General features: G+C 38.0%; 1 protein-coding gene across 5 annotated transcripts in view; it reads left to right on the top strand.

Moving 5' to 3' along the window:
- Positions 1-12135, top strand: part of Grip1 (glutamate receptor interacting protein 1) — a 347662-nt gene that overhangs the window by 232342 nt on the left and 103185 nt on the right. For all 5 annotated transcript variants that reach the window (XM_035451192.1, XM_035451190.1, XM_035451191.1 and 2 more), the window contains exons 5-7: positions 2037-2120; positions 5938-6013; positions 8273-8418. In XM_035451192.1, coding sequence (XP_035307083.1) covers positions 2037-2120; positions 5938-6013; positions 8273-8418 — 306 coding nt within the window. The remainder of the gene's footprint in view (positions 1-2036; positions 2121-5937; positions 6014-8272; positions 8419-12135) is intronic.

Here is a 12135-nt window from a genome sequence, read left to right as displayed (position 1 = left end):
TAGATGTTCATCGGGTATTTCTCGCCATGTCTTTGCCTTCCTCACACCAATAAAATGAAAATATATATCGTGTTCAAAACTAGTTTCTTTGAGTGGCTTGTTGGGTCATGGAGATAAGAAATCATTTAGTTCAAGGCCAATTTTATTCTTCATTTAATTAAAACTATCCCCCAATTCTTTCATTTGTTTGTATCTAGTTGATTAGAGTAAACTGAAATTCCCCTGATAGCCTGGAAATGACATTCAATTAAATCTGCCATATAGCCAAACATTTGTTCAGCTGTGCATTTATGCTATTTGTCAACATATCCAGCTTTTTCCTGTACTTTATGTTCCAGCCTGGTAGTTGGCAGATCAAATTTGTGTACCAGTCTGACTCTGAGTTTAATGTTTAGCTTTTATCATTGTTCCTACAGGGTCCCTTTAAGGGTTTAGCATTTCTTATCTTTAAAAATAACCACAACAAATGCTTAATTTAAACCACTAGCTAGTTGTACAGATGGCGAGAAGTGAGTAATTTTCAATGGTTCTTTTAAAATGTCTATATGCAGAAGCTCCTTGACTTTGGATGGAGCTATGTCTTGAGAAACCAAACTGGAGTTGAAGCCGTTGTGAAGTTTTGATACTTTAAATAACCCTAACCAACCAAACGTCTCAGCCAGACCCACCTGAAATGTACTCATGCCACGAAATTAGCCCAGTTTTCAGTAAAGCATCATCACAGGCTTATTTTTAATTAAATGCCAAGTAGCTCATGTCATTTGTTGAGTATCTCACAGAAAGTGCAAGCAAGGTATATTGTGAGTACATTCTATGTCACAGTAAAGCCAACATGTTGTAACTCAGGCATCATAAATCATGGGTTTTGTATTGGTAGCTCTTATTGAAACATATTAAGCTCTAGTAACAGTATAAAAATGTGTTATTGATGATAACTATGGTTGTAGACATTATTATATTTTTTTGACATACATCTCACCATGTAGCCTAGACTGTCCTTTAAATAACTCTGTAGCCCAGACTAGCCTTGAACTTTCAATTCTCCTGCCTTAGCCTTCTAAGTGCTGTGACTACAAGTATGCTCCCCCATTCCCAGCTTCTCCTGTACAATGTTTTAAAGAATTGGAAGCCATCTACTTCTAAACAGCATACAAGTCTTCTTTGTCCACAAAGAAAATCATTCCTGTACTTGTCATGTTAAAATACTAATTTGTACAATTTTTCATATAGCAATAGTCTATCATACAGTCAGAACCACTCATTGTTTCCCAAAAGCAGTTTCACAGAATATTTTAGTGACTATGCCTTTATATGACAGATACCCAAATGTATGGTATAATATAATTAGAGACTTCAACTCAGCAGTACAATTTCCTTTTTGAAAGGAGAGCAATAAAAGGCAAACAATAGAACACAGTGGTAATAGGCAGATTTAAGCAGATCTTTGTTTTCTATATCCTCAATGTTTGAATGTACTTAGGATTTCTTTAGCTATCCCTGTTTCATTTAGGCGGCTGGCATCTTAGTCAAACCGCTGTCTGTGTGTCAGAACATCTGTTTGCATCAGCAATCTATTGACTGTGATCTGAGAAAATTGAATTTTCTTCATATTTCTGCTTCAAAACTAAAAATGAATGCAGATATTATTTCATAAGTTTTTCAACAGTCATATTGCTTTTGTATTTCACAAAGGGAAATGTTTCTATTTATTGAAGATTGCCTTGCTTGCTATGTAGAGTTCAAGCAATATAAATATCATTCCCTATCTAGAATGCGTCTCTCCACAAAGAAGGAACTAGCTATGACTTTGTTTCTTCTTGGAACAATATGGGCCATTTATATTGTTAACTACTCATAGTCTCTGTATGTCATTACAATTCTTTTTTCTCAGACTTCATAGGTACTATTACTTTTTAATTCAAAATAAATTATTTGCAACAGAACTTGCAAGCCTACTGTGTCTCATTGAAAAAGTTATAATAGAAATGTTATTATGGCCTTAAACTTATGCTTTCCCATCTTGTTCCTATATACAGCTGTACAAGGATCGAGTGTTATGTTCCGAACAGTGGAGGTCACTTTGCACAAAGAAGGCAACACCTTTGGTTTTGTAATACGAGGTAGGTGATGGTTAATAACTGTGGACCCTCAGATGTTCCTAGAGAATTTCTCGGTGAGATACTAAAAGGCATCCTTAAAAACTTCCCTAGGGTGAAGTTATCATTAAGCACATAAGACAATGAAAAAGAATCAAACAAATGCCAAACTCAATTTTGTTTTAGTTCAGTGTACAGCATGAGTAGCTACTTTTAGTAGTATGGTCAGATCCCAATGACCATACTGACTTAGCAACTTCCATTGTCCCTTTGTTCGTGTGTCTGGTCTGTATTGCTGAATCAAAAATATTGATAGGTGTGGCTTAAGGATTAAGGATCACAATCAATAGATCAGCAGATGCAAACAGATGTTCTGACACATAGACAGCTGTTTGACTAAGATGCCAGCAGCCCAAATGAAACACGGATAGCTAAAGAAATCCTAAGTACATTCAAAATGTGACATCATAGAAAACGAAGTTCTGCTTAATCCAAGGATTAATCACTTGGTTTAAAATACTTTCTTTTGAAATAAATTTTATTATTTCAGCTTTCTAAAAATGGACCAAAGATAATCTAATCCTTGGAGTACCCATGTGTATCAGCCCAATCTGTCTCATTAAGGGGTGACATTGATACTAAAGAGTTCAAGTGACTCCATTAATTCTGAACTATGACTGTGGGTTTTTATGACTTTGTTTTTCTTATTAGCGATTTCATCCCTGAAAGACTATTGCAACATTAGCAGCTCTTAATCCATATTGTGATAACAAGATCCAATAATTATGTATGCATCAGGAAATTTAACACTACAAATCTGGGGGGAATTTTTTTCTGTCGTTATTGTTACCTATAACAATGTACTTTTCAGGAGTAATGATTGATGAAATATTAGTGAACATTAACAAGCATCTTAGTAAATATATAAGCATCAAGCACTAAACAGCTGTGTTCACTCGGACAAGCTTTTCTTTACTGCTGAGCTCTGGATACTTAGTTCTAATCTGGACTAGTCATTAGCAAACAAATCAATGAAATATTTAGTAAGCATACATCCACATGTCAGGATAACATTAAGTGCTGTGGCATCTTAAGACAGTGATCCTACCTCAAAGAATTAAGGTCAATGAATTTAAGACACGAGTTGATAGCTTCCACTAAGTGAGTAAAACAAAGGATAAGCTAGGAGTGTATTATATGGTTTGGCTCTGTCCCGACCTGCAGGACGTCAACCTGGGGCAAGAGAGTCAGGGATAGGGAATGGGGACAAGAGACGCAGAAAGAACTACCACAAGACAGGATTCTGATCAAGTAGCAAACTTTATTTTTCTCAGGCTAGCTTACATAGTCAGGATATGGGGAGGGGCAGAATGGGTTGTTTGTGTACCAGGTGTTAGTATAGGCAGGATATTAGGAAGCCACAAAGAGGATGTTTGGCACGGTAAAGAGTTCATGAGTAAGAGGTCCAGGAAGAGATTGCCTAGGTGACTGAGCCTGTGGGTGGAGAACTGGGTTGTTTCTTTTCTTGAGCTGAGGTTGCTATGTAAAGGTTAACTATGTGGCCTGCCAAGCATGGCCTAGAATTTCATGCCAAGCCCTGATATTTGGCTCCCAACAGGCTCAGTGATTATGGCAGTTTTCTGGTTATAAAATGTCTCTTGCCAAACCCTATTTTTAAGAGTCACAATAGGTTCCAAGGCCAGGTTACTAACCACAACCATTTTAAAATTTTGAACAAAAATAATTGGACAGATTAGTGAAAACTCTCTCTAGAAGGTATTTAGGCTGAAAGATGGTCTATACAAATCTTCTTTCCCTTAAAAACTGTAAGGGTAAATGTTTTTAAAACACATGCAAAAATTCCTAATTATTGAATAACTGCAGCCAAGATTAATTCTGCTGAACATATTTGTGGATAGTTACTATAAGATTAATTGACAATAAATCAAATTGCTAATGAGAAATCTGAGCCAATAACAATTTATCATTACAAAATAAAGTGAATAGATGCAACTGAATTCCACACATAATATTACCAAAATATCCTTTAAACAATTTTCAGAGATTTCAAAAGTTTATGTGTATATATGCACAGATCACTGGAGGCTGAAATATATGCTTGATATTCACATGTGATCTTTCCTGTGACATTGGCATTGTCTTTGTTTTCTGGAGCTAAATATTGAACCTGGGGTCTCATGCATGCTGAGCTCCTCTACCATGAGCTCCATGTCCAACCTGGATGTCATTATAACCAGTTAGCATCACTTGTCAGAGTTGAATATTTTACTTTGAAAAATCAAATTCCTAGAACCTAAGCACATTTTTAGTGCACTATTTCAATAATGATAAAATATCAACAATCAAGAAGTTTAGAACTCAATTAACATGCATTCAGTGTTTAATATTTAAGCTTGCATCGGAGAAAATTATGGGAAGTTTTCTTGCTGTTTTCAACCTGAATCCTTTTCTAAATCGGTTCCATCACAGAAGTGCAAGTGTACCTTTTAGGAATACCTTGCAAAAGCAAATGCTTCTTAACCTTTCTATTGGGCTGGATTCCTTTCATTTACTTCCCCCTGTGCCAGGTTTGGTAAGTGACAGTCTGTTACACCACACACTCACTGAAGAAGAGCTGATGATGGCCTTCATATGTAACCTGTGTATCTGATACTGCAAACTAGAGACTGCTCACATGATTTCCCAGGGAAACAATGGATAAGAAATTCAAGCCAAAGAAAGAATAGAAAAACAGGAACTGTTAAGCCTAAAACTACCATTTTCAGCATTGGGGAAACTTGTTTGCAGAAAGGAGTGTGTGTGTGTGTGTGTGTGTGTGTGTGTGTGTGTGTAGAACAAGGACCAATGAATGACTTGAAAGGTGTCAGCTGACTATCAGGAAATAGGTCATGAACTCTGTCCTGTCCAGATGTGGGGTGAGTTGCCACATCTGGACTGTGGTGAGTGGTCCCTCACTGGTAGCCACAAGCACATGCTGGGGAGCACAGATGAAGGAACTTGTACAAACCAGTCCTGGATTAATCAAAATGAAAATTTCTCATGGATTAACTTTCATCTGAAGCTCCAAGTCATAGCTCTATAAGCTCCTCTAGAGACATTTTCCTTGTGCAAAATTTGAATCCCTGTTTGCAATTAGTGTGACAAACTCTGCCAAATCTTCCCTTATATTTTGAACACTTTACTTTTTATAGTGTCCATTTAAGCCACTTAGTTTTGTTCTAGACGGGATACCTTGCAAGCCTGGAGCATACTAAATAGCCTATAGACCAGGCTGACTTCACAGTCATGAGGATTCCTCCTGCCACAGTGATCACCTTTCTTTCTTTCTTTCTTTCTTTCTTTCTTTCTTTCTTTCTTTCCTTCCTTCCTTCCTTCCTTCCTTTCTTTCTTTCTTTCTCTCTCTTTTTTCCCACATGGCCCTTGAGTTTTTTTTTTTATTTTATATATGGTTGAAGACATGCTTCTTCATCCATCCTATAGCCTACATTGTTCAGCATGAGGTTTGCATACCTGTGCATTGTTTATGCCTGGGAGGTGTTCTCTAATTAATTAAAACCAGTAGTTTTAATTAGTGAGCCCCTTGCCATTCCCGTTGTCAAATGTTTTCTATCATTCTGAGAAGTAAAGAGGTAGTGACTTCAAAAACATTCTGCCTAAACTGAATAAGCCCTTTAACGGTCTTAAATGCCAGAGGATAAATTGCACATTCTCCTCCATATATGCACAAATGTACTTCAATATCTCTGCCAGTACTTTGTAAGTAATTAAAGGCAGCAATGAGAGTATTTTAAAGATGTGCCCTCTTTTTTTTTCCTGCTAGGGGGAGCACATGATGACAGGAATAAGTCTCGTCCAGTTGTGATAACCTGTGTTCGACCTGGAGGGCCTGCTGACAGGTAAATTCCATCTTTCTTTATCATTATCCAAAGTAGATTGACTACAGCTGGGGATGCTGAAAGAACAAATGATTAATTGGAACAGCTAGATGACAAGTTATATGGGGGAATCTGAGAGCTCCAAGAATTTGAGCTGTGGGAGCAGAGAAAATAAGGTTTTTCCCTCCTCATTCTTCCTTTATTTTCTCTCTGGCAAGTACTTGATTGTCAACTCATTTCCCTCCACTGTAGATACAGACAACTCTGGCGATCTTTCAGGTTTGTTTGCTTTTAGAAAAGGGTGTTTTGGGTGTCCTGACTCACCCGAAGCAGTGATAGAAAGAAGCAGGATCTTCCAAGGCAGATAGCCGGTGTCTTTCCACATTGCATGTTCCCATCTGGGAAGATGGGACAGTACTGTGACTCTTAAGATGATCAGCATCCCTGTGCTGTAGCATCAGCTCATGGTGATGAACCGATATGTCAGAGAGGAGTGACATTTACTCAGATGTAAGAAATTTGTCAATCTCTAGAGATTTCTTTTCCTTGAGAATTTGTGTATGTGAAGGAAAAGTACTCTTAGAATTTTCCTCATAAGCCTTTCTGGGTCCCAAGTAAACTTACAATCTAAGTGTCTCTGGAGATGCTTGTGTCTCTGTCGTCTTTTGACAGCAAAAGCGAATTCTAGAATAATGGAGGAACACAACTCCTTCCTTAGATATTGCTAAAGGGTAGGAAGCGGATACACTGATTGCTTCTGTCTATCCATTTAGAATCAAGATAGATTTTAAAACCTTTTGGAAAAGAAGTCACCACAATAAATACTAATTTTGTTGTTTTTTTTGAGACAGGGTTTCTCTGTATAGCTTGGAGCCTATCCTGGCACTTGCTCTGTAGACCAGGCTGGCCTCAAACTCACAGAAACCCGCTTGCCTCTGCATCCCAAGTGCTGGAGTGCTGGGATTAAAGGCATGTGCCACCAATGCCTGGCCAATAAATACTATTTATGAAGCACTTTCTATATTCCAGAAAGAACACTACCTGCTTAGTGAATACTATATTTTTTAGTCTTACAATAACCCTATAAGTGAAGCATTTTATTTTCTCACAGCTGAGCAAACAAAGGCCCAGTATAGTTAAGACAGACACTAAAGAGAACTAGAGGTCCATGTTCAGGTGTCATTTCCTCAAGAACCCATGCTGTGAGCTCACTTCTAAGGAAGATGATATTTCATGTAAAATAAGAAAATGAGGAGATATTGGAGCCTCAACTGTGCAGACATCTACCATCTATTTGCCTTTGCAGGAGACAACACAAAATACTAACTTCAGAAGAGTTTCAAATTTTCTCTTGCCCTTGCTTCTCTTGGGAACTGCTCTTTCTAAAGAAAATAAATTTATATACATTCCTCATTAGTCTTTACTTTTAGGGTTCACAGGAATTTCAGGAGGAAGGTACAAATTATTGTCAAATGGAATTAGAATCCAAAGAAACCTGAGCACTAAATGTGAAACCTTAGAATTATCTAAGTGAACGATGTTTATTTCAGAGATCGTTTATAGCCTTCCCCAGTTCCACAGTTGACAGGTGTCTTTTTGGCTTTCTCATCTCATGTCTGTCCCCCAAGCAGAGACAGAGATCTGGGGGCTACTTTCACCCTGCACCCATGGTTCAGGTCACTAATGTCTTATCATCATCTCCTAGTGCCTTAAGACTGTGTTCACAGCAGGGAAAATATTATTTGCCTGCCTTTTCCAAAGCAGGTGAGGCTGGATAGGCGCTAATGACTGCCAAATGGCTTCATAACTCAGTAGGGAAATGTACAGACTAGGAAAAATATCACCAATACTCCCTATTCCACTTGGGCTCATGGCTAATAGATGGGATGGAATTAGAAGGCTCCTCTGTTCAATCCGACTTTGGGGAAAATAGGTGAATGCTATTTCCTGGGCTCCAATAAATCAATTTTAGACTTGGAAGGGAAAGCCTGCAAGAGGGAAAATGTGCCTCTCTTACATTTGTCCTCCAAGAGTTAACTGTGGGTGACCAGGTTATTTGCTAATATGTAGTTATTTTCTCATTACTGGTTCTTGTATTACAGCAATTTTCTGTTAAGGGTTACCTCTTTACACTCTCACTGTCATTCTTGAGGCCTGAAAAGAATGCAAATGGGATGGATGGCAGACTGTGCCTGAAAGCATGACTCTGGCAAAGTGGCTGTTAAATCTGAGCCCCATTATGCAAAATTAATCAAGACCGATCCTTTATTCTCTCTCTAGGGAAGGCACCATCAAACCTGGAGACAGGTTGCTCAGCGTGGATGGAATTCGGCTTCTTGGAACCACCCATGCCGAGGCCATGAGTATTCTTAAACAGTGTGGACAAGAAGCAACGCTGCTCATAGAATATGATGTCTCCGTAATGGGTATGTTGGAAGTCCGAAGGGTGTGGTTGCTTAAGCTTTAGTTGGTATCAGCTGTCTGTTCCTGAAAAGCCACCTAGGGTAACTGTGACTAGCTGCCCTCTCACAGCAGCTAGGATTTCATGGTTACACATTTTACTCTGCATTCAGGAAGAGGTAACTACTACTTTCCAGTGGTGAAGAGTTCTGGTGTCCACAGTTCAATAATAAAGTCGCATTCTCTCACAGTTGCCCTAGTAATCAGCTCTTCCATACAAATTACACATTTTTTTTGTATTTTTTTCTTTAGTAAATAGCAAAGTATTTTTTTTTTTTTGCATCCCAGAATCACAAAACTTGAGTTCTGGCTTTCTGATTTTCATGTCATTGCAAGATATACCTAGCAACCAGAAGTCTTGAGAGTGAAATGACAGAAAAAGAAGGCAGACTGACTTTCTCCTCAAAGATTCTTGATGACTTTTACAAAGAGCAAATGTTGGTGACTACATGAGTCACTGTGTGTAGGAATATGGTCCACTATGCTTGTAGAGGAGACAAGAATGCCTGAATGCAACAGAGAAATGACATTTCTTCAGTACAGCTCTAAGTCTCATGATGACCACATCCATCCATTTTCTTACAAACAACATAATCTCCTTCTTCTTTATTGCTAAATAAAACTCAGTGTGTATGTATGTGTGTCTGTGTGTGGTATGTGTACGTATCTAATATTTTCCTTATCCATTTTATTGTTGATACCCAGTAAATCTATAATGTGCTACTGTAAATAATGCTGCAGAAAATGTGGATGTGTAAGTATCTCTGTGATAAGCAAAATAAATGACATAGACTCAGAAAGATATCAGATACTTCCTCTCATGTGTGGACTGTGTGTGTGTGTGTGTGTGTGTGTGTGTGTGTGTGTGTGTGTGTGTGTTAAAGTGGAAGCAGTTCTACTTAGAGAAAGGGAGAGAAAGAGGACTAGCAAGACAGGCAAGAGGAGGCTGGAGAGAGAATATGGGCCGATAATAGTCAAAGTTCATGATATACTTGAATGACAATGTCTTTTATAAACCCATCACTATATGCCCAGTGAGCATACACCAACAAGTTTTTTTTATTTCTACAAATAGATTGTATATAATAGGCAAAGAAAATAATATCTGCTCATTTGTGATATAATTAGATGTAAAACATTTTATTTTCAATGAAAACATGTGAGAATTTCTTTTGCTTCTCTTCTTCACACAGTACTTGGTATTCTTGTCTATTTCATCCCATTCATTCCAGAGTGTGTGCATTGGGATCTCATTATACATTTAGTATGTACTTCCCGGATGGATAACTAAGAAGTACCTTTTCATTTGCCAGGGGAAGATGGTTGTTACTTTATTTTTCCCATACCCAAATCATTTCTTAGGAAGTGTGTATTTTTGTGTAAGGTTTTAGTATCAATACTCATCTTAGACTCATATATATTGTTACAAATTTTAGATTAAAAGATTTTGGCAGTTTTAGAGACCTACTTAAAGACACTTTGAAGATACAAATTTAATTAACTAGGATGGTATTTAGACTGTGTTAACATTTTAAGAAAAATAAACAAGATTGTAGAAAGAATGGCTCTCAGGACAAGTAAGGATTCAGTTTTGAATGTTAAATCAGATATATTCATTATTATCCAAGGAGAAATAGGAGTGAACTACTGAGTATTTTAGCCCAAAGATCAGCACAGATCAGAGCAAGAGATAAAACTGTAGCATCTTCCTCACAGACAGAGCCCTTAAACCCATGAGTCTGAGTAAAACATGTAAGGAAAATGATCTTGGACAAAATTACAGGTATTCCAAAGTCATTTCTCAGGTCAGCCAGTAGTTGAACATCAGCAAGTAAAGAAACCATACAGGAAATTGAAAAGATCCACACAGTGAACCAAGGCAGTTTAGAGTCATGGAGGCTACATTTCTTCTGTGTCTTAGTTAGGGTATCTGTTGCTGAGAAGAGAAACCATGACTGTGGCAATTCTTATAAAGGAAAACATTAAATTGGGACTGACTTACAGTTCCAGAGGTTTAGTTCATTATCATCATGGCAGGAGGCATGTCAGTGTCCAGGCAGACATAGTGCTGGAGATGGAGCTGAGAGTCTTACATCCAGATCATCAGGCAGCAGGAGAAACAAGTGAGCCACAGTAGGCCTGGATTGAGCATCTGAGACCGCCCCCTCCAAAGCCTGCCTCCTTAGTGACATACTTTCTTTAACAAAGCCACACCCACTTCAACAAAGGCCACGCCTCCTAATAGTGACACTTCCTATGGGCCTTTGGGGGCTATATTTTCACTCAAACCACCACATCCTGTACAAAATGATGAGGCTCACACTATTGCACTTGCAAGCTGCTGTGACAGACAAAAGGATCCATCCGTGCATATGTGGTGCTTAACACATCAGTGTACTTAATAAATGCAAAAGCACATTGTTTTAAATATTTACAAGGACAAAGATCTGCCCATTTTGATGTTGTTGAAATGTATTATCAATTGATTAGGAGATGGCTAAGGGTCCTAGTCTTAGAAAAGCAATATAATAACAAGGAAAGCATGAGACTGAAGAAGAAATTTTTCTTTAAAAGAAAAAGGCCCTAACACTAACAGAATACAGAGTCTTTGGATGAACTTGGTTTGAATCCTGGCCTCTGTTGGCCTTTGACAAATTATTTCACCTCTCCAGGCTAGCTGGTCTAGAAAGTCTTGTCTAAAATAGGGATGGCAAGGAAACAGTAGTTCTTCAAAATGTTGGTGAATGTGTTAAGAAGACAAATACCTGCAGTTTGCCATAACCAAACCATTATTAACTATAAGGAAATGAAAGTTGGTTATTTCCATGTTCTATGTCTCTAAAATGAATCCCAGGTCTCCCACTGTCCTGTAATAAATACAGATTTTGCTTCAGCTTATGAAAATATGTCATCCTTTCTCAAAGGAATAAGTGGGATATTATGCAATCTGGGTGGTTTCATTTGCTAAAGATTCATAAGCTTTTGCTCACAGTTTTTGCAGAATATATTTCTGGAGAATTCAGTTTAACTTTGATCTTAGAATCTTTGGTGGAGTACCACACAGTCATCTCATAGATACTGTGCTGGGGCCCAAGAGGTGACTCAAACATTATGATAAGCATTAAGGTTCACAAACGTGAGAACCTCAGTTCTGCTCCCAAGCCACATGTTTTGTCTCCCAACCAAACATCTGCAACTCCAGTTCCAGGTATACTGTGTCCTATTCTGACCTGTGAGGGCACTGTACACATATGGTGCACTTACATGCATAGCAGACAAAACAGCCATGCACGTAAAATAACTATTTTTAAAACAAGAATATTGTTCTGAACATCAATCTTTAGATCAGCTTTACAGAGTCAAAGGGCATAAAGATTTCACCAAATCTGTTCTGGTTTGGACCATGCCTTCACTACTTTTAAATACTTCCTGATTCTCCAATAGTTGCCTACTTTGCAGCTTAGGAAGGACTATAGATATTCATCAGTAAACCTGGACCTCTAGTTAGCTGGCTACAAGAAAACTCATGTTGTATGAATTAAATGCTTTCTTCCTACACTATAGTTAATATCTATAGTAACTGGGTTGATTTCAAATACAACCAGCAAATTATTGTAGTTGATAATAAGGATGGGAAAAGTTAATCACAGTGCCCCCCACACCAGTTGTCCTGACCTTCCCAC

This window comes from Cricetulus griseus (genome assembly GCF_003668045.3).
Source record: "Cricetulus griseus strain 17A/GY chromosome 1 unlocalized genomic scaffold, alternate assembly CriGri-PICRH-1.0 chr1_0, whole genome shotgun sequence".
In the NCBI taxonomy this organism is placed as follows: domain Eukaryota; kingdom Metazoa; phylum Chordata; class Mammalia; order Rodentia; family Cricetidae; genus Cricetulus; species Cricetulus griseus.
This window is presented reverse-complemented; position numbering and strand designations above follow the sequence as displayed.